Below are 23,355 nucleotides of genomic sequence, written 5' to 3'. Positions count from 1 at the left end.
GTTGGTCTCCTGGCTTGATGGTAATGTTAGAGTGGGGGATATGCCGGGCCATAAGGTTACAGATTGTGGTTGAGTACAATTCTGCTGCTGTTGATGGCCCACAGCACCTCATGGATGCCCAGTTTTGCATTGCTAGATCTGTTCGAAATCTATCCCATTTAGCACAGTGATAGTGCCACACAACATGATGGACGGTATCCTCAATGTGAAGGTGGTCACTCCTACCAATACAGTCATGGACAGAAGCATCTGCGGCAGGCAGATTGGTGAGGACAAGGTCCAGTATGGTTTTTCCCTCTTGTTGTTCCCCCACCACCTGCCGCATACCCAGTCTAGCAGCGATGTCCTTTAGTACTTGGCCAGCTCGGTCAGTAGTGGTGCTACCGAGCCACTCTTGATGATGGACATTGAAGTCCCCCACCTAGAGTACATTTTGTGCACTCGCCACCCTCAGTGCTTCCTCCAAGTGGTGTTCAACATCAGCTGAGGGAGGGCGGTAGGTGGTAATCAGCAGGAGGTTTCCTTGCCCATGTTTGGCCTGATGCCATGAGACTTCATGGGGTCCAGAGTCGATGTTGAGGACTCCCAGGGCAACTCCTTACCTACTGTAGACCACTGTCCCGCCACCTCTGGTGAGTCTGTCCTGCCTGTGGGACAGGACATACCCGTGGATCGTGATGGCGATGTCTGGGACATTGTCTGTAAGGTATGATTCCGTGAGTATGACTATGTCAGGCTGTTGCTTGACTAGTCTGTGGGACAGCTCTCCCAACTTTGGCACAAGCCCCCAGATGTTACTAAGGAGGACTCTGCAGGGTCGACAGGGCTGAGTTTGCTGTTGTCGTTTCCGGTGCCTAGGTCGATGTCGGGTGGTCCGTCTGGTTTCATTCCTTTTTGTTGACTTTGTAGCGGTTAGATACAACTGAGTGGCTTGCTAGGCCATTTCAGAGGGCATGTAAGAGCTAACCACATTGCTGTGGGTCTGGAGTCACCTGTAGGCCAGACCAGGTAAGGACAGCAGACTTCCTTCCCTAAAGGACATTAGTGAACCAGATGGGTTTTTACAACAATCGGCAATGGTTTCATGGCCATCATTAGACTAGCTTTTTAATTCCAGATTTATTAATTAAATTCAAATTCCACCTTCTGCTGTGGTAGGATTCGAACCCATGTCCCCAGATCAATCCCCTGGGTCTCTGGGTTACTAGTCCAGTGATAATACCACTAGGCCACCGTCTCCCCATAAGGGATGGAGTAGCTGCAGAGAGAAGGGTGCAGGGAACGAATAGGTGGTCCTGGGCTTGGAGCAGGGTTTGGAAGTAAACTGAGTCTGCTATTCGAATATTCCTTTTGTCATGTGCTAGCTATGTGGGAACACTGCTGAAATAAATTACTTCCTAGATTCTTGCAATCACTTTTTCTTTGCCTCACTCATTCATATTTCAGAAATAAATAAATAGACTGCACAAGCTCTCAACTATATTAATTGCAGCAGCAGATAATTATATTTAGCCAGGCAGAAAAGTGGCAGTTTCCCAATTATCACAGGCTGGAAATGCACAACGGCTGAGGAAATATCAGCAGAAAAATTCAGTTAAGTATGGTATAAGGGTCTGAAAGGATTAATGTTTGGGACAGTGAGAGTAACACAACCCACTGTGAAGATGATTTAAGAGATCACGTGTGCAATGGGCTTGGGGAGAAGCAAGAAGCATAATGCAGAGTAACAGCTAGACAGGCTTATGGAATGTGTATCTAGTCCCTGTGAATATAATAGATGAATTACTGTTCAGGTTTACAATGACTCAAAGATATCTCTAAACTAAGCCTAACCTAGCATCATAAATCCTAGCGACAATATACAACATGGTGGCAACGGTGAACACACTCAGAAGATTTTAAGAAGCCAAAAGACTCCAGATCTCGAGGAGAAGCTGCAAATAACTGCAGAGCTGCTCTGTAGACGATGAAAAGATACGGAGAGTCGGTGAGGCAGCTGCACAGGCATTCAGGCTGCACCACAGAAGCGTGGTGCTCTGTGCATAAAATCCAAGGCCAGCGATTGCAGGCATCAAGTCACAGAACCAAGCGATGGTCGGGGATCGGGTGTGCAACCTTTAGAAAATGGTAGAAACATTGTCTGATGGCGCACTGGGAAGGCAAAACAGAGAAAAGCTGAATCCTCACAAAGGGCGGATCTGAAGTCAGTGGTCATTACTCGAGCAGCCCGCGAGGGAAAAGCTCTTGAAAGAGTGAGAAGCCTCCAGAAAAAAAGCACAGGAACATTTCCATAGTGAGAACGAAAACTTATCAAAGAAAGCAACGTACAGAGTTTAAGAAGAATATGGATCCAAAATATACGATGCCCGAAAGGTTTGAGAATTTGAAAGGACCTAACCAGATTCAGAATTGGGCTCTGTGGAGAAGATTTTGAAGATATAGATTAGCACCCCAGCTGCACAGCAAGTCTGAAGCTGAAGAAGTAAACACTTTGCTGTACTCAATAGGTACAATTGCCGATGATGTAATCGCAAGGCGGGCATCAATGAAGCTTCCGATACGTTGGATGTTTTACAAGTATTCGATAAATATTTAAATTTAAGAAGTAATAAGATCTTAGGGCAAAGTTTAATTGAAAGATCCAGAAGCTAGGTGAATCGGTGGATACTTTCATGAACTATTTGTATACACCGGCTGAAGGATGGGAGTATGGAGAACTGAAGACAGAATTGATAAGAGACTGCATAGCTGTGGGCATTGCAGATGAACCTCTACTGGATACCTCACCTGGAGAAGGTGATATGGATTGTCAGATAAGCAGAGGTCCATAGGCAGAACAGATCCTGAGAGGGGAAGTGAAACCTTGGGTCAGAAAAACTTCGATGACCGTACAGTTCCTGAAGCCCAGGACTGAAAAACCATCTCCAGACAAGAAGGTACACTCTGGGGGTTGGGGGGGAGCGGGTGGAGAAGGTGCAAGATGCCATGCAACCCTGCCAGCGTTGTGGTTCCAAAAAGACCCACAGGCCTGAACTGTGTCCCGCAAATAAAGTGGAATGCTTTAACAGTAAGAAGGTGGGCCATTTTGGAAAAATGTGTCAAAGCAAAACCTCTACTTTTGAAGATTCCAAACAAAAAGTCTTCATGCAAAGAGTGATCACTGAAGTGGAACAAGCTCCACTGAAGGATAAATCAGGAATTTTCCTTGGGGAGATCAATGACCCTGACCATGCATTCTGAACAGCAGATATTTATGTTAATGGACATATTACCAATTTTAAATTAGACACTGGAGCAAGCATCACAGTTTCGTCAGCGGATGAACCATGGCTATTAACACATTGCTTGCAGCCAATAGACACTCAGTTACTTGGTCCAGGAGAGCTTGAACTGAAAGTCAGGGGAAAGCTACAGGCAACACCCCAGTAGAAGGGAAAGCAGATATTGGAAATACTGTTCTGAAGAAAGGTCACTGACCTGAAACGTTAACTCAGCAGGACTGGCAGCATGTGTGGAGAGAGAAGCAGAGAATTTCCAGCGTTTCTTGTTTTTATTTTATATTATATATTATTATTGGAAACACTGTGTTTTACAGAATCAAGACTTTCTCTTTTGAGCAAAAGAGTATGTTTAGATCTTCATCTTATTGAAAATGTGGATGAAACCAAGCAACAAGAATCTAAGAGCCATTTTCAAGCAGACTTTCCAAAACTATTTTCAGGTCTAGGAAAACTGAAGACCGAATACAGCACTATGTTGAGAGAAGATGCAAAACCGATATGTATCTTTACAGATATGAAGATACCACACCCATTGCTGAAGTAAGTCCAAATGCAGCTAGAAGAGATGACCAGGATGGGAGTCATTTCTCCTGTCACCAAACAACAGAGTGATGTTCAGGAAAGGTTCCGGTTCCTAAACCAAACAGTACTCTTGGCATTTGTGTAGACCTAACTCAGTTTAATAAGGCGGTGGCAAGGGAAGTTCATCCAATCAGTAGATGAAAGCTTGGCAAAGTTATCCAAAAGTGTTATGTTCACAAAACTCGACGTGAATAGCACTTTTGGCAAGTTCCATTGGATGAGAAGTTAAGATTACTGACAACCTTCATCACTCCATTTGGAAGATTTTGTTTCAATCATTTACCATTCGGCATCACATTTGCACCTGAAATATTCCAAAGGACTATGTCAAACTTTTTACAGGGCCTTAAAGGAGTAATATGCCATTTGGACAACATCTTGGTCCACAGTGAATCCGTTAACCTGAGGGTTAGAGAAGTTTTGAATACAGGAAGAAAGTGTGACACTTAATGAAAAGTGTGAATTCTCAAGAACATCTGTTTGTTTCTTGGGACACATTGTCAGTAGCAAGGGCATAATGGCAGACCCACAAAAGACCAGAGCCATCAGTGAATTCCCAATTCCTGCTTCTGTCCAAGATCGTCAACGATTCCTTGGAATGGTTCATCAGTTGGCAAAATCTTTGCTAATCTAGCGCAAGTTACTGACCCCTTAAGACAACTCTTAAAGAAAGATCAAGCATGGTGTTGGAATGCACATCAGGAGCAGGCATTTCGAAGGATCAAGGAAATGGTGGTTTCGCCAGAGATCTTAGTGCATTATAACCCTTCGCTTACAACCACAATTGCAGCAGATGCCTCATCTACAGGATTAGGGGCAATCCTTTTGCCAAGAACAGTGAGATGGATGTAGAAGACCAATCTATTCTGCATCACGAGCACTGCCTGAGACTGAGACAAGGTATGTTGTCAGGGAGAAAGAAGTGCTCTCAGTCACGTAGACTTGCGAAAAGTTCTCAGATTATATTATTGGCTTAAAAGTTGTCATTGAGACAGATCACAAGCCCTTAATTTCTTTACTGACGAAAAGGAACTTGCTAGAATGCCTCCGAGAATTCAGAGATTCCGGTTAAGATTTCGTAGGTAACGAGATTCACCTACGAAACGATGTATATACAAGTCAAGGTACAAACCTTTGCAGGTCCTTTATCTAGAGTTACTGTTGACCATCCTACACAACAGGATGTTAACCTCATGGATGAGATTGAGTCATACTCATTGTGTCGCAATGGCCGACAAGTACACAAAAGCTCCAAGAAACTTGTCAGGCTCAGAAGCGAGATGAGGAATGCATCCGATTATGCCAATATTGCTCACTAGGTTGGCCACAGCAACATCCCAGTGGTAAAGTGACGAAAATTTTCATCGAATTCAGGAAGCACTTCACTATTGTGGATGATTTGCTGGTGTATAGAGCCATAGAAAAATTACAGCACAGAAGGTGGCTATTCAGCCCATCGTGTCCGTGCCGGCCGAACAAACTAGCCGCTATCTAATCCCACCTTCCAGCACCTGGTCCATAGCCTTGCAGGTTACAGTACTTCAGGTGCATGTCCCGGTACCTTTTAAAAGTATTGAGGGTTTCTGCCTCCACCACCGTGGTAGTGAATTCCAGACACGCACCACCCTCTAAGTGAAAAGGTTTGCCCTCATGTCCCCTCTAATCCTTCTACCTGTCACCTTAAATCTGTGCCCACAGTAATTGACTTCTCCACTAGGGGAAGCAGGTCCTTCCTGTCTACTCTGTCTAGGCCTCTCAGAATTTTATACACCTCAATTAAGTCACCCCTCAGCCTCCTCTGTTCTAGGGAAAACAACCCTAGCCTATCCAATCTTTCCTCATAGCTGCAACTTTCAGGCCCTGATAACATTCTTATAAATCTCCTCTGTACTCACTCCAGAGCAATTATGTCTTTTTCTGTAATGTGGTGACCAGAACTGTACGCAATACTCCAGCTGTGGCCTAACCAGCGTTTTATACAGTTCCAGCATTACATCCCTGCTTTTGTATTCTATACCTCGGCCAATAAGGAAAGCATTCCATATGCCTTCTTCACCACTCTATATCTACCTGTCCTGCCACCTTCAGGGACCTGTGGTCATGCACTCCAAGGTCTCTCACTTATTCTACACATCTCAATATCTTCCCATTTATCATGTAGTCCCTTGTTTTGTTTGCCCTCCCCAAATGCATTATCTCACACTTCTCTGGATGAATTCCATTTGCCACCTTTCCGCCCACTCAGTCAAACCATTGATATCATTCTGGAGTCTACGGCTACCCTCTTCACTATCAACTACACGGCCAATTTTTGTGTCCTCATCAAATTTCCCAATCATGCCTCCGACAATTAAATCCAAATCTTAATATGTACTACAAACAGCAAGAGACCCAGACCCTGTGGAACACCACTGGAAACAGCTTTCCATTCGCAAAAACATCCATCGATGACTACCCTTTGTTTCTTGTCCCTGGGCCAGTTCTGGATACAAGCTGCCACATTCCCTGTATCCCATGGACTTTCATTTTACTGACCAGTCTGCCATGTGGGATCTTGTCAAATGCTTTACTAAAATCCATAGACCATATCCACTGCACTACCCTTATCAATCCTCCTTGTTACTTCCTCAAAAACTCAAGTAAGTTAGTAAGACATGACCTTCCCCTAACAAATACATGCTGACTATCCCTGTTTAATCTGTGCCTTTTTAAGTGGTGGTTTATCCTGTCCCTCAGAATTGATTCCAACAGTTTACCCACCACTGAGGTCAGACTGATTGGCCTGTTATTATTTGGCCTATCCCTCGCACCCTTTTTAAACAATGGTACAACATTCGCAGACCTCTAATGATCTGTATCTAGTGAGGATTTGAAGATGATCCTCAGCGCATCCGTTATCTCCACCCTGGCTTCCTTTAACAACCTGGGATGCAATCCATCCAGCCCTGGCGATTTATCCACTTTCAAGGATGCCAGACCCTCTAATACTTCGTCTCTCATTATGCTTATCATATCTAATAATGACAGGCTGGTGATTCTGGTCTCACTCTAGACAGATATCTTGGAAAGATTACATCCGGGCCACATGGGTATCACGAAATGCAGAGAACGGACTCGGCCGTCTGTCTGGCGGCCAGGGATATCCAGAGATATGGAAGAAATTATCTCTAATTGCCAGGTATGCGCAGTGCACAGACCAGACCAGAGGTAACCCTTTATATCGACACCATTTCCAACCAGACCATGGGAATGTCTAGGGATAGATTTATTTATGTTCCATGGGAAATCCTACATAATAGTGATTGACTATTTTTCATGATGGATTGAATTGAACAAGTTGTATACAATGACGACAGCATCTGTCATTGGAGTTTTGCAAATTGTGGTCCATTATCTCTTACAACTTCATCAGGAATGCAATGCATTGCGAAGATCTTTTTTTATTTGTTCACGGGATGAGGGCGTCGCTGGCTAAGCCAGCATTTATTGCCCATCCCTAACAGCTCACCACCACCTTCTTAAGGGCAATTTGGGATGGGCTATAAATGTTGGCCTAGCCAGCGATATCCACATCCCAGGAACGAATAATAAAAAAGGATCTTCGCAACGCATTGCATTCCTAACGAAGTTGTATGAAATAATGGACCACAATTTTCAAACGAATACTTCACACCATTTGCGGGAAAATAAGGATTCGTATATCTTACAAGCTCCCCGAGATATCTTCAATCTAATGGTGAAGCTGAAAAAGGAGTCAGAACTATTAAAGTGTTGTTGAAGGAAAACTAAGATTTTCAAACTGCACTGTTAAGCTACAGATCTACTCCGTTGCTATGTGGATTATTACTGTCTGAGCTGTTGATGGGGAGGAAGCTCAAAACTCAATTTCCTATCTTACCCAAAAAACTACTTCCAGGGCTAGAAGTCCAGGATTATCAGAGAGTTCAAGACAGAGAAGTATTACAGGAAGCGACAAGCTCAGACTTACAATTGAAGATATCGTACCAGGAACCTACCCAAGTTGATGGAAGGGCAAAAGGTATGGATACGAGACCAAAGCACAGAAGGAGTAATTACCCAGTGAGATGGAAACTCATCAGAGATCTTATTTAGTACATACTCCAGAAGGTACTAGAAGATGAAATAGGAGAAACCGTATTCCTATTCTTCAAAGATGTCAATCAGTCAAATATTTGGATGAAGTTCAGGGAAAACCAGATGTTACAACCTCAGTGAAGGCCATCCAAGTCAATGACCAAGAGTTCGGAGAAAGACTACTGATCTTCCAAGTCCAACAAGAACACGATCGGGAAGAGTCATGAAGCCTCTTGACAGTTTGAGTCTGTGATGTCAGAGACTTGAGGGGGGGAAAGACTTGGGTTGGGGGGGTGGAGATGTAGTACAAGGGTCTGAAAGGACTTATGTTTGGGACAGTGAGAGTAACACCTCCCACTTATGATGTAAGAGATCACGTGTAATGGGTTTGGGGAGAAGCAAGAAGCCTCCTGCAGAGCAAAAGCTAGACAGGCTTATGGAAAGTGAATATAGTCCAAGTAAATATAATAAATGAGTTACTGTTCTGTTTTACAATGACGCCGAGATCTTTGTAAACCAAGCTCAACCTAGCATCTGAAATGCTAGCAACAATATACAACAATAAATGTAGAAACCTAGTAGATCTCCAGTCTTAGGAGCCAGAGCAAATGGCAGGGCCTGTACAAAGCAAAGTTGTTACATTGATTTTATGATGCATGTATTAAGATGAAGATATGGATAATGAGTTAGTTGAATGACTATTTATTGTATTTATTATGTTGTAAATGTTTTTGGGAAGCCACAAATAAGGTGAAAATTGTTGAGGCAAATTTTTTTGAGCAGTTTAATAGTTTTGTGATGTTTACTGTTTGGTGGGGAAAAAGCAATGTAATTGTATTAGTGCTGGTGTCTGGTTATCTGGTAGATTTCCAATTTGTCGAGTGAAAGGAACTGCTTTGTACTTTGTCAGTTGTTTCCTTTTGAACTAATTAACTTCACAGGTGGTAGTGATTTAAGCCAGTCGGCTCTTTCCTTTATGGATACATGCTGCCTTTGAGAGGTGTAATGTGACAGAAGCATCATGGGCACAAGCCTTTTAACTGTACAGATAGATTTGAGCCATCGTCTGGGAGGACACTGGCACCAGTGAAGCTCAAATTAAAGTATTGAAATGGATTCTAACATGTAATTTAATTCAATTGTTTGCCTTTTTTAAAAAAAAAACATTATTTTGGGGCAGAGGAAGAGAAAGTGATTCCATACAATTCTGTTTTTTAACTACCGAGGTCATTGGTGTACAGAATGAACAATCACTGCTGGTATGATCAAGACGTATGGATAATCTAGCTTTCTTTGACATCAAAACACAGGCAATTTTATATTAATGTATGAGTGTATTCAAAAAATCAACTTAAGTTTCTTGGGAGGATGAAAGAGAGGAACAAAAGTTGGTTTATTAATGCCATTTAATAAAATAGGTCCAGATTCCAGATTGCAAACTTACATTTTTCCAGGATGTATTCTGCTAAATGATGTCAATCAGTAGCAATGCCAATATTTCAGTGATAACTGGATTTTTAAACATTTTATCTAAAGGATCTGTCTGCACATGTTTTACCACAATGGTTTGTTAGTAGCAGATTTAGAAGAAAAATACATCTTAATCGTGTGCTGGTACACAAGGGCAGTGTTGAAGGTAATTAATGTGATCAGCACAAATCCAAATGTTACAGCTGTAATAATGGAGATCCCATTCCAGTAAATATTCAAACTGCTCAACAGACAGGTTGCGGTGTTCAGCTGTATTTTGGTAATGCCACTGCAGTACAGGACACACAGACGCTATTATGATAAAATATATTCTTTCTATTGTAGGTACTACCTTTTTAACCAAATTCAGTACGAAAGAATTCAGAATATTTTTAACTTACCAGCAGATCTTTCATGATCATTCTTATTGTACGTCAGAGTAATCACTGTTTTGTAACAGTTTGTATTGATTGTATTCTGGGATTTTTGTCTGTATTGAAGATTGAAATCCACAACTGGTCATTTTTCTGTGAAAACTGTTGATCAGAAGCCTTGTTATTCTTGTATTCAGAAAATGAATGTCTTTTATTTTTGCATCTGCAATAAATTACATTGCTGTGTACATCACATACTCCTGATTTACGCATCATCATTTCCGCCATGCCTGTAAATGGCACCTGAATAGGATTTCGCTTTATTAAGTCAGGAACTGGTAGTTGTCATACAGTTAGGCACGCTTCTACTGGATGGATCTTCAGATGATAAATAATATTTCACAAAACTTTTCCAGGTAACTTCTCCAGCTGTGGCTCTGTTGGTAGCCCTCTTGCCTCTGAGGTGGAAGGTTGTGGCTCAAGTCCCACTCCAGAGACTTGAGAACAAAATCTAGGCTGACATGCTAGTACAGTACTGAGGGATTGCTGCAGTGTCAGAGGTGCTGTCTTTTGGATGAGATGTTAAACATAAAATATCCCATGATACTATTCAAAGAAGAGCAGGGGCGTTCTTCTTGGTGTCCAGCCCTCAACCAACACAATATCTTGCCATTATCACATTACTGTTTGTGGGACCTTGTGCACAAATTGGTGTTTCCTACATTACGACAGTAACTACGTTTCAAAGGTATTTTATTGGCTGTAAACTACTTTTGGATGTCCTGAGGTTGTGAAAGGCACTGTCTAAATGCAAGCCTTTTTCTCTCTAGGGCAATTCTTCACCTGTTGGCTTCTCCCCAGTATATTTTTTATTTTCCATAGAGCATCTCCATGGTGCCCTTGAGTCTCTGAGAGCCTGTCATAATGCTTGCTGTGCTGTTAAATAGTGTTTTTGACCTGTGCTTAGCCATTTGAATCCCCTTGTTAAGGCAGTCTGTCAGATTTCTCTGAGACATAGATCAGGGCTCCTGACTGTTTCTAAAATTCCAATCCCACCCCTTACCTGGTTTAGTCCTGCCCTTGCCTTCTGCAGCTTCTGGCTTCCTGCAAAAACAGTTCCCATCTGAATGTTTTCCCGAAGCATATTGGGATTTTTTTTGCATTAAAGGCACTATATAAATGCAAGTTATTATTGGGTGTAATCACACCAATATATAATTGACTATGTCAGTATTTGTGATGGTAATCCTAATATAAACATTCCTTTATAAGCAGTAGCTGCCTGTCACAATGTAGTTGCAAGTTCTGGTCACTGAACAGGATTCTTTATTTAAATCTCTCCCCAACACCTTTTTTTGTTTAAAACCAGATTTTTGTGTTTTTATGCTATAACTAGGGCACCTGGGACTCCCTTACACATTTGCAGGCCATCGCAGTTCTGGGCACCTTATTTTGGGTGCATGCCTGCCAAAACCTATCTCTGGTGGTATAATGGTGCTTGCTTCTCCTGGTGTTATGGTGTCTGGATGGAGCTTATCACTTGAGGCTTCATGCCCTCCCCCATCGAGACTCTGAGTCTGTGACCCTGAGCCTGGTGACCTTCACCTTCCCACCACTCCTTAAAAAAAAATACCTCTCCTCACCCCCACTGCCTATCTGCATGCTTTTTTCTGGGAACTTTCCTCCTTGTGACCTTTATGGTCTCTAAATCACCAATGAATTTTTGCATTACAGGCATCTTTTAGAAGTGCTTGAACTGTTTATACTATATGCAAATGTGTTGTATTTGCTGCTCCAAGTGCTTTAGCACAAATTCTTTTCATTTGTTGGGACGCCTCTTATTAATTTTTATGTGTCCAACGTGCTCACTCTCTGTACTGTTGCATGCCACAAATGTATTCATTTGCTGCTGTGTTCACTGTTCGATTCGTTTGTGGATTTGCTGTATCTGTTGGAGGTGAGGATGTAGGAGGCAAAGGCGAGATGTTTAAGGAGCTATTTGGTAGTGCAGAAAGGAAGTCGGGAGTTATCCTTGCATTCTGGGATGAGAAGAACATGGGTATTGGACAAAAATGGTCCGAGGTCCATCTAGTTTGCCGTCTATCATTCTGGTAGGTGAATGATACACTGATGATGGAGTTGCTGACTAATTATTAGCAATCAATCTCTCTCAATTAGTCTATAACAGACTCAGACATCATGCAAGGAAAACCCCATTAATGGAGAGCTTTTGGAACCATATATAGAATTTTGTGGAAAATTGCCCAGCTATATCCTGTCCACAAAAAGCAAGAGAAATCAAATCCGGCCAATTGCTGCCCCATCAGCTTATTCTTGATCATCAGTAAAGTGATTAAAGGGGTCGTTGATGGTCCTGTCAAGCGACACTTGCTCAACAATACAGTGCTTGCTGATTCTCAGTTTGGTTTCTGCCTGGACCACTTGGCTTCAGATCTCATTATAGCCTTGGTCCAAACGTGAACAAAAGAACTGAATTCCAGAGGTGAGGTGAGAGTTACTGACATCAGGGAAACATTTGACTATGGCATAAAGCAACCCCAGTAAAATTGAAGTCGATGGGAATTGGGTAAAACTTTCCAGTGGCTGGAGTTGTACCGAGCACAGAGGAAGGTGGTTGTGGATGTCAGACGTTAATCTTCTCAGCCCCAGGACATCACTGCAGGAGTTTCACCGGACAGTGTCCTCGGCCCAACCATCTTCAGCTGCTTCATCAATGATCTTCCCTCCATCATATGGTCAGAAGTGGGGATGTTTGCTGATGATGGCACACTGTTCAGTCCCATTCACAACTCCTCAGCTAATGAAGCAATCAGTGCTCGCATGCAGCAAAACATGGACAACATTCAGGCTTGTGCTGATAAGTTCCAAGTAACATTTGTGCACACAAGTGCCAGGAAATCACCATCTCAACTAGAGAGAATCTAATCACCTGCCCTTAACATTCAACGGCATTACCATCATCAAGTTCCCACCATCAATATCCTGGAGGGGGGTTACCAATGACCAGAAACTTAACTGGACCAATCTCATAAATACTATGGCTACAAGAGCAGGCCAGAAGCTGGGTATTTTACTGAAATTGATTCACCTCTTGGCTCCCAAAACTTTTCCACCATCTACAAGGGACAAGTCAGGAGTGTATTGGATGAGTACAGCTCCAACAACACTCAAGAAGCTTGACACCATCCAGGACAAAGCAGCCTACTTGATTGGCATCCCATCCACAACCTTTGATGTCAACTGTGGCTCATCTGGTACTCTTGCCGCAGAGTTGGAAGGTTGTGGGTTCAATTCCAGCTCCAGGACCTGAGCACAAAAATCAAGGCTAGCAGTCCAGTGTAGTATTGAGGGAACACTGCACTATTAGAGGTTTTGTCTTTTGATTGTGACATTAAACAGAGGCTCCATCTCCCCCACAGGTGGATGTAAAAGATCTCATGGCACTATCCCGAAGAAGAGCAGGGGAGTTATCACCAGTATCCTGGCCAATATTTATCCCTCAATTAACATTACAAAAACAGGTTATCTGATCATTATCACATTGCTGCTTGTAGACACTTTCTGTGCACAAATTGGCTGCTGTGTTTCCTACATTACAACAGTGATACAATTCAAAAATACGTCATTGGCTGTAAAGCATTTTGAGATGTTCAGTGTTTGTGAAAGGCGCTATATAAATGCAAACTGTTCTTTCTTAAACATTCTCTCCACCACTGGTGCACCATACCTGTAGTGTGTACGAGCACCATCTTGCCAAGCCTTCTTCAACAGCACCTCCCAACTCGTGATCTCAATCACCGAGAAAGACAAGGGCAGCAGGATAATGGGAACACACTCCTCTAAGTGACTTAAAATAAATTGCCATTCATGCATCATTGCTGGGTGAAAATCCTGGAACTCTCTTCCTAACAGTACTGTGGGAGTACGTTCACCACATGGACTGCAGTGGTTCAAGAAGGCGACTCACCACCATCTCTGCAGCAATTTAGGAATGGGCAATAAAATCAGGCAGTGAATGAATTAAAAAAAAATTTTTTAATTGCGCTAAATCTTTCTTACCATCACAGCATTGTACAATATATAGGCCTACATGTCTGCCGGCTTTTCAAGATGTTTTGATGGAATAGGGGTTAACGTCCATTTATGATTGCTGGTGTCTTTGAAAAGTAAAACAACATAATTTCCTCCACTCCAATAATAAAAAATGTTTACTGATGTACCTACAACATGAATTATATGTACGCAGTGCTGCTATTGGACATATGCACATGTACATTTTTTAAAAACAAAAAGCAGCACACAGTAGTTAATTGCCTCCAGATTTTATATACATTGTAAAAACGTAGTGAGTTTAAACACCCTAAAACTAGTATAGCAAGAGCAAGGTGTGAAGTGCTCTCCATTAATATCACTAGCTGATAGTCCACCCCTTTTTCTTTATTTTCTGTGTATGCAGAACATAGAATAAGTGGCTAAATGGACGAAGGATCAAACCATGGGGTCACAAACAGGAAAAAAAATGTCTTCACCAGGATGCTTTAAACCTGAAAATCACCTTCAATTTTGTGGGAATTGATTAACAATTCTACCTAACATGGTCATAAAACAGAAAAATACAGTGTGGTGTGGACAGGAGCGAAAAATATAAAAGAAGGCAACGAGAAAGTAACTTATGCTTTTCTTATTGGTTATATCCTGCCCATTGAGACTGTATTTAAAAACTTGCACTTCTTCACAGACAGTACTTGCAAGTTATGGTCCCAACATTCTTTCACTTATACTCACTGCAAAAAGCCATTTACGTAGGCCTATGAAGTGACACTTAATAGTATGCATGTAGTGCATAGAATGTAGTGTGGGGTTAGCAATTTACCTGTTTGCCTCTGTTATACCGGAAGTGGGGAGTTAATAGAGGGGAACACAGAAATGGCGGATACACTGAATCAGTATTTTGCCTCAGTTTTCACGGTGGGAGGACACTAGTACCATCCCAATAGTAACAGGTAATGCAGAGATCATAGAAAGAGAGAAACTTAGAAAAATCATCATCACTAGGAAAAAGTACTGAGCAAACTATTGGGATTGAAGGCAGACAAGTCCCCAGGACCTGATGGCCTACATCCTAGGGTCTTAAAGGAAGTGGCAGCGGAGATAGTGGATCCATTGGTTATAATATTCCAAAATTCCCTGGATGCGGGGAAGGTTCCAGTGGATTGGAAAAAAAGCTAATATAATGCCCTTATTCAAAAAGGGAGGGAGGCAGAAAGTAGGAAACTATAGACCAGTTAGTTTAACATCTGTCGTTGGGAAATTGTTAGAATCCATTATTAAGGAAGTAATAACAGGACATTTAAAAAGTCAAAACACAATCCATCAGATTTTATGAAGGGTAAATCGTGTTTGACTAATTTGCTAGAGTTCTTTGAAGATGTAACAAGTGGATAATGGGGATCCTGTGGATGTAGTATATCTGGACTTCCAGAAGGCATTTGATAAGGTACCACACAAAAGTTTAATACACAAGGTAAGATCACATGGGGTTAGGGGCAATTTATTAGCTTGGATAGAGGATTGGCTAACCTACAGAAAACAGAGAGTCGGGATAAATGGGCCCTCTTCTGATTGGCAAGATGTAACTAGTGGGGTGCCACAGGATTCAGTCCTCGGGCCCCAACTATTTACAATCTATATTAATGACTTGGATGCGGGGATAGAAGGTACTATAGCCAAATTTGCAGATGACACTAGAATAGGTGGGATAGTAAGTTGCAATAAAGAAATAAGAAATTTACAAATGGATATGGATAGGTTAGGTGAAAGTCAAAATTTGACAGATGGAGTTTAACGTGGATAAGTGTGAGGTTATCCATTTTGGTCAGAAGAATAGAAAGGCAAATTATTATCTAAATGGAGAGAAACTTCAGAGTGCTTCAGTGCAGAGGGATTTGGGTGTCCTTGTGCATGAATTGCAGAAAACTAGTATGCAGGTGCAGCAGGTAATAAGGAAGGCAAATGGAATTTTGGCATTTATTGCTAAAGGAATAGAGTATAAAAGTAAGGATGTGTTGCTCCAACTGTACAAGGCGTTGGTGAGACCGCAACTGGAGTATTTCGTACAGTTTTGGTCCCCTTACTTGAGGAGGGATGTAGTTGCTTTGGAGGCAGTTCAGAGGGGGTTCACTAGATTGATTCCAGAGAGGAGGGGTTTGTCTTATGAAGCGAGATTGAGCAGTTTAGGCCTTTACTCTCTAGAGTTTAGAAGAATGAGAGGTGATCTAATTGAGGTATATAAGATGATTAAGGGGATTGACAAAGTAGACGTAAAGAGGATGTTTCCTCTTGTGGGGCAATCCAGAATGAGAGGTCATAGTTTTAGGATAAGGGGTAGCAGATTTAAAACCGATGAGGAGAAATTACTTCTCTCAAAGGGTTGTGAGTCTGTGGAATTCACAACCCCAGAGTGCAGTGGATGCCGCGACATTGAGTAAATTTAAGGAGGCGATAGACAGATTTTTAATTAGTAATGGGTTGAAGGGTCATGGAGAACGGGCAGGAAAGTGGAGTTGAGGCCGAGATGAGATCAGCCATGGTCATACTGAATGGCGGGGGAAGCTCGACTGGTTGAATTACCTACTCCTCCTAGTTCTTATACGTTCTAAATAGTACCAGAATCCGAACGTACTATCCTGACCTTTGTTAGGTGAATAAGCGTAATGCTGATGGACTATATATACTGCACAAAAACTACTAATCAGGTTTATTATAAGGTTTAATTGTACAGATACTTTTTATTGATGGGGTAGAGCATGATAAGTGATGGGGAAGAATGAGTGAAACACTTATTCAAAGATGGAATTTGTTGAGGTTCGCCAGACAGTTTAGTTTAGTTTAGAGATACAGCACTGAAACAGGCCCATCGGCCCACCGAGTCTGTGCCGACCATCAACCATCCATTTATACTAATCCTACAGTAATCCCATATTCCTCCCTGTCCCTATATTTCCCTACCACCTACCTATACTAGTGGCAATTTATAATGTTCTTGTTGTCTCGTGTAACCGATTCAAAATGCTCTTGTTTTAAAATCTGTACTTTGTTTCTTTGCTACTCGCACACCAAATCCCAATCACCATACACTTAACAAACAAGCAGTTTGCTTGTCAACCTCAACTAGTGATCTGAACTGGCTGCTAGCAGGAACAAGTAGTATCTATTGCCACATTGTCATCTTTCGTGGAGAGTAGGGTTAGAGATATTTGGATCCAAGTGTAATGGAGGAAATTTTCATTTGTTAAAAAAAAAAGTAATTAGATTTGTTTAAATCATTTAATGATTAGACAATTATAGTGGTTCTTAAAGTTCCAGTTTTTGAGCATTTATTGAGTCAAGGAGTGAAGCAGTCCCATACTTCAATAAAACAAGTACTGTGTTCAGAGTTTGCTCTGGACTAAAATGCGCATGTTCTTCTCAATGACGTATCAATGTTTGTCCTTGGTAACATTAATATATCAGGTTGGTTGACGTGGATGTTCATACTTGTTGCATGCTTTGAGAATATGGTACTTTAGTGTGATTAAGTGTGAGTGAGTTGTTCTGGGAGCTTTCCTACTACAATGTTTGGGGTTGAGTTGAGGATTATTCAAAATGAACTCTTCATGGGATAATGTGTGTTGGGATGTTCTTAGCACAGGTGCATTGTGTGGTTGTATAGAACTACTTCCCCCTGATGATCACACTGCCTGGTATTTCCTAGGCTTTAGGTTGAACTGTGGATTATTTGTTCCACTTGGCGTATCCCATCCGTGCTTTCCTCATCTGCTTATCATGGGGAGGGAGGAGGAATGCATTATCTTACTGTTGGTGAGAGTCGGGCAGCCTGCGCATTTCACCAACCCTTTTTCTACCAAGACGAGGCCAACAGCTATTGGTTTGGCTACATAAGAATTACAGGGCCAGCAATATTTTTCTGGTAACCCTGGCTGTTGTACAAAATAAAATGATGTAAAATCATGACCACGAAATGTGCAATATTGCTACTATCTGCATTCATTGGTCACAGGAATGTAACTTGTGTGAAACTGTCGGCTGTCGTAAAAATCAAACTGGCTCACTAATGCCCTTTAGGGAAAAAGTCTTGTTGTCCTTACCTGTTCCGACCTGTGTACGACTGTAGTACCTCACCAGTGTGACTGACTGAAGAGGCCTACCAAGACACTCAATTGTATTAAACCCTTCCACCTTCTCTGGGCAACTGGGAATGGGTAATAAATCATTTCAAGAATGAATTTTTAAAGACATCTGCTTTGACTGAAATCGGGAACTTTCTGGAAACAATGTACTATTTAACCCAGGGGCACAATTTATAAGTTTGTCTTAATGCTTATACAAAGAAAAAATGTGGATATGTGTTTGAAATTGTTTTCTTGTTATTTGACCTAGGTCACGGCGATGCAGGTTCTGAAGTAACACTTGTTGCTGAGGTTACTCAAAGTAAAAATGTGGTTATAGTACATTAGAACATTTGTTTAAATCTTTCTACAGCTTTCAAAGTGCGATGAAGTTAGGTTTGCACAAATTTTGCTGTGCAAATAGAGTAGCAGACAGACAGATTTGATGAAACTGCTTCTGAAGCCCTTGTACAGGGCATAATGTACTGCAGAGATATAAGCTCTCAACTCAACTCATTTAAAAGGTGCCTGGATATGCACGTGAAGTCCCGTAACCTCCAGGAATACAAACCATGTGCTGGAAAGTGAGATTAGGCTGGGTGGTTTGTTTAACGGCTGGCGCAGACACGATGGGCAGAGTGGCCTCCTTCTGTGCCATAAATGTTTCTACATTTTCTGAATATTTTAAATATCTGAAGAGGAGGAATGTGTAGGGATGTGGGGTGAGGGCAGTACATAAATTGCTCCTTAGGAGGGCCAGCACAGACACAATGGGGAGAAAGGCCTGCTGTGCTGTTACGATTCACAATTTTTTTTCTTGTAATAACCTTCTTGTATTCCTTCAGCAACATCTAATCTCGTCAGTCATGGGATCATGTAGCACAATTTTGTACCACTCCAGAATCTCTCTGTACTTTGCTTAAAACATCAATGACACAAAAGGGTCACTTTCTCAACTATGATGAGAAGAGTTGTTCCAGGCTAACAAGAATTCTTTCTTTGGGAGAACAACAAGAGGAGAGGGTAGAAATTTGACCTCGTTGCACCAGTGTTATGGGTACTAAACGTGCGGATCAAGGCCCAATTTTGGGGACCCACATCTTGCAGCTCAAGGACATCGGAAAGATGTCTGACCAACCATTTTTCAAGCATCTGTGGCAACCAACTAAAACAGGTGTTAGGACGTTGCATATGTAAATTAGGAGCCTAACATCTGTTTCAGGGCCTGTTGCTGAAATTGATCTGTGTTGAACACGCTTAAAGAAATGTTCTTATGAAGCCAGGAGAAGCTCCAAAGCCCTCGTGAGCACCACTGCCAGTCTGTATTCTCCTTCTGTTCCCCTTCTCCCCACCATCGCACTCCCACTCCCTCTCAGTACTTACCTGAGAGAAACTGCCAGCAAGACAGGAAGCCCAAAATTCAAATCAGCGGAAGGCCGAGCTGCCTTTGAAGGTGCGCTAGGCACTGGCAGCTTTCTAACGTTACTTTGCTGATACACAAAAGCAAAATACTGCAGATGCTGGAAATCTGAAATAAAAAATAATATGCTGGAAATACTCATCAGGTCTGGCAGCATCTGTGGAGAGAGAAAAACAAGGTTAACATTTCAGGTATGTGACCTTTCGATCTGATGAAAGGTATTTCCAGCACTTTCTGTTTTTATTACTTTGGGACCTGAAGCCCAATTTGAGAAATGCCATGGGCCTCCTGGTTCAAGCGGGCATTGCTGCCATATCACAGCTGTCGTGCCGGAAACTGGGTATTAATGATATTCTCTGCTGAGGGGTCAGAGTTTTATCTTCCTGAGGTGTCTTGGGGCACTGACAATATAAAATTAGTGCTCAGTATTTATAGTTCTAGAGGGAGTAATTTTGGCTTGCAGGTTGTAATTGGAATAGCTAATGGCAGTTGATATTTGGAAAGTGGAAAGAAGAGTTTTATGTGTAGTCCACCCAAAAATGCTCCTGTATTCCGATTAGAGAGAACAAGAGAAGTATGATCATTTGACAACCTCTGCAAGATGGCTTATGTGGGCACAGTGGCAGAATAATGATGAAGCAGCAGCTTATTTGAATGGCATGGTAGAGATTGATAGTGATTACAAGTAAATTAAACTTCCTGGGCAGTAATGCTCCTGCTGCAGAGCCCATCAGATGCCACAAGCCACAAGTCTGTTTTGAAGATAGGGACTGGGGAGGATGGAGGAGAGAGACTGTTGAATGTCTTGTCAGTTGATCCTTTAAAGACAGCATAATTAAACCCTGGGGAATGGTGTTCAACTCTTCAGTTAGGGCAGCTAAAGTAAAGAGCCGGACATTAAGCTAAATAGAGACCCAATAATGTCTGCCTTTCAACACATTCAGCAAAACCGATTCGTAAAAGATGATTCCCCAGTGGGTAACAAAACAAAGTGATGGCTCCCTAGGCATAGTTGAGTGATGGTGGGTAAGCTATGGTACTGCACAGTGTCATTGGTAGATTAGTTGAAGAGAGACTCACTTGAATATTGCTTCTGGTGTTAATCCACATTTTTTTTTTCCTTCCCTGGCAGGGTTTCATCTGAGCGGAACTGTGACCGAACCAGGCACTCAATCGGAACCCGAAATGATCTACAGAGTAGCCATCAGTTTTGACCGCTGCAAAATCACTTCCGTAACATGTGGCTGTGGCAACAAGGACATTTTTTACTGCGCCCATGTAGTGGCCCTTTCCCTGTACAGAATAAGAAAGGCTGACCAGGTCAAACTGCGTCTTCCCATCTCTGAGACACTTTTCCAAATGAACAGAGATCAGCTTCAGAAATTTATTCAGTATTTAATCACAGCCCACCATACAGAAGTACTTCCCACAGCACAGAAATTGGCTGATGAAATCCTATCGTCCAATTCGGAGATCAACCAAGTACATGGTAACTATTGTAAGGGTCCCTTCCCCTTCCCCATTAATGGATGTCATTGTGTTGTGATGTATTGATGAGTCCAGTTAGTACCATGGGCAGGGCATATCCTGGACCAGAACTCTAATCTGGATACTTCGTATGACCCCTTGTAAGTACAATTGTTGATGAAAACAAAATATTGTGATTTATAATAAAATATCAAAAGACTTGATCTGAATTTCTGTAGAAGAAAAAATATTTTTGATGAAAATACATTTCCATTAAATTCATGCTTAGTTGTTCAGTCCAATCCATTTTCAGAAAGTATAGCAATCCTAAAAAAAAAATTATTTCATGACTCCCATCTAGAGCACTTAAAAATGCTTTGAATTGTTAAGATCTATTCACTCTTGTGGCCAGTGAATAAAATAATTCGTCCGATGGGGTGTAGGAGCAGAGGGATCTGGGAGTATATGTACACAAATCATTGAAGGTGGCAGGGCAGGTTGAGTAATTGATTAATAAGGCATGCAGGATCCCGGACTTTATAAAAAGAGGCATAGAGTACAAAAGCAAGGAAGTTATGGTGAATCTTCGTAAAAGACAGGTTTGGCCTCAACTGGAGTATTGTGTCCAATTTTGGGCATCTCACTTTAGAAAGGATGTGAAGGCATTGGAGAGGATGCAGAAAAGGTTAATGAGAATTGTTCCAGGGATGAGGGACTTCAGTTATGTGGATAGGTTGGCAAAACTGGAACTGTTCTCTTTAGAGAAGGTTGGGAGAAGATTTGATAGAGGTGTTTAAAATCATGAGGGGTGTGGACAGAGTAGATAGGCAGAAACTGTTCCCGTTGGTGGAATGGTCAAGACCCAGAGGACACTGATTTAAAATGATTGGCAAAAGAACCGGAGGCAACATGAGGAAACCATGTTTTTACGCAGAGAGTGATTAGGATCTGGAATGTGCTGCCTGAGAGTGTGGTGAAGGCAGATTCAATCATGGCTTTCAAAAGGGAATTGGATAAATATCTGAAAAGAAAAAGTATTGCAGGGCTACAGGGAAAAGGCAGCAGAGTGGGACTAGGTGAGTAACTCTTAGAGAGCTGGTACGGACACCACGGCCTGACTGGCCTCCTGTGCTGTTACCATTCTATGATACCTTATTGCCTTTTGTCAATTTTCACCCCTCCCCAAGACATTGAGTCCTTACTGATGTACAGTTCCATGAACACTTGTCAGCTTCTGTTACCTTGGGCAGAGTTCCTTTATTTATGTGGGGTCAATGGCATCATGGTGCGGCTGCACCTGGAGTATTGCGTGCAGTTCTGGTCACCACAGTATAGGAAGGATGTGGAACCTTTGGAAAGGGTACAGAGGAGATTTACTAGGATGTTGCCTGGTATGGAGGGAAGGTCTTACGAGGAAAGACTGAGGGACTTGAGGTTGTTTTCGTTAGAGAGAAGGAGGAGGAGAGGTGACTTAATAGAGACATATAAGATAATCAGAGGGTTAGATAGGGTGGATAGTGAGAGTCTTTTTCCTCGGATGGTGATGGCAAACACGAGGGGACATAGCTTTAAGTTGAGGGGTGATAGATATAGGACAGATGTCAGAGGTAGTTTCTTTACTCAGAGTAGTAGGGGTGTGGAACGCCCTGCCTGCAACAGTAGTAGACTCGCCAACTTTAAGAGCATTTAAGTGGTCATTGGATAGACATATGGATGAAAATGGAATAGTGTAGGTCAGATGGTTTCACAGGTCGGCGCAACATCGAGGGCCGAAGGGCCTGTACTGCGCTGTAATGTTCTATGTTCTATAAGTTGTCTGTTTGCTTGGTTCAATACAATTGCAGTGAAAGTTGCATTGCTTTCATTTTGCCTGCAGTAGGCTTTAAATTTCTACCTTGTTCCTACAAAGTTTAATTAGATCTGAACCCTTGTTTTTAGGTTAATTTCTTAACTGATTTAAACAGGTTTTGTATTGATACCCTGTTCTGTGTTGTGCCTCTGTTCACTGACCATACCAGCTGATTTCTGTAGCACATGTACTGAAGCTGAATGGAGTTCAGAAGAATGGGGGGTTGACCCAGTCTTGTTAATGAAGAGGTGATCATGTTATATTGTGCTGTGTAGGTTAATATATTTGTCATTATAGGTGTCAAAAATAATTAGCATATCTGTAGGCGTAGCTGATGATTTTTGACATCTTGCATACCAGATATTGTGTAGGCGAGGGGTACCAGAGAAAGGTGCTAAAGTCTGTTATGATGAAAATTAGCTGTCTCATAAGTGTTTTATTTTTGCTGCGTGATTTTATATTTGTGAAGTTGAGGATATCAAAGTAAGGAAGTGAAATGTTGCACCTAGTGTCAGGATTGAATGCAACTGTTTGAGGTACGATTGTAGCTTTTTCCATTATCCTAATAAATATGTCCTTGTACTTGATTCAGGGATTCACCCTTTCTGCACTAGGTGACATTTTCCTT

At 41.9% G+C, this 23,355-nt stretch overlaps 1 protein-coding gene across 2 annotated transcripts in view; it reads left to right on the top strand.

The window, feature by feature from the left end:
* zswim5 (zinc finger, SWIM-type containing 5) overlaps positions 1 to 23,355 on the top strand; it is a 273,431-nt gene that overhangs the window by 128,369 nt on the left and 121,707 nt on the right. For both annotated transcript variants that reach the window (XM_068036989.1, XM_068036990.1), the window contains exon 2: positions 20,544 to 20,900. In XM_068036989.1, coding sequence (XP_067893090.1) covers positions 20,544 to 20,900 — 357 coding nt within the window. The remainder of the gene's footprint in view (positions 1 to 20,543; positions 20,901 to 23,355) is intronic.

Source organism: Heterodontus francisci, chromosome 8, assembly GCF_036365525.1.
Source record: "Heterodontus francisci isolate sHetFra1 chromosome 8, sHetFra1.hap1, whole genome shotgun sequence".
Classification (NCBI taxonomy): domain Eukaryota; kingdom Metazoa; phylum Chordata; class Chondrichthyes; order Heterodontiformes; family Heterodontidae; genus Heterodontus; species Heterodontus francisci.
Note: the sequence above shows the minus strand (reverse complement) of the source record. Positions and strands in the feature narration are given on the sequence as shown.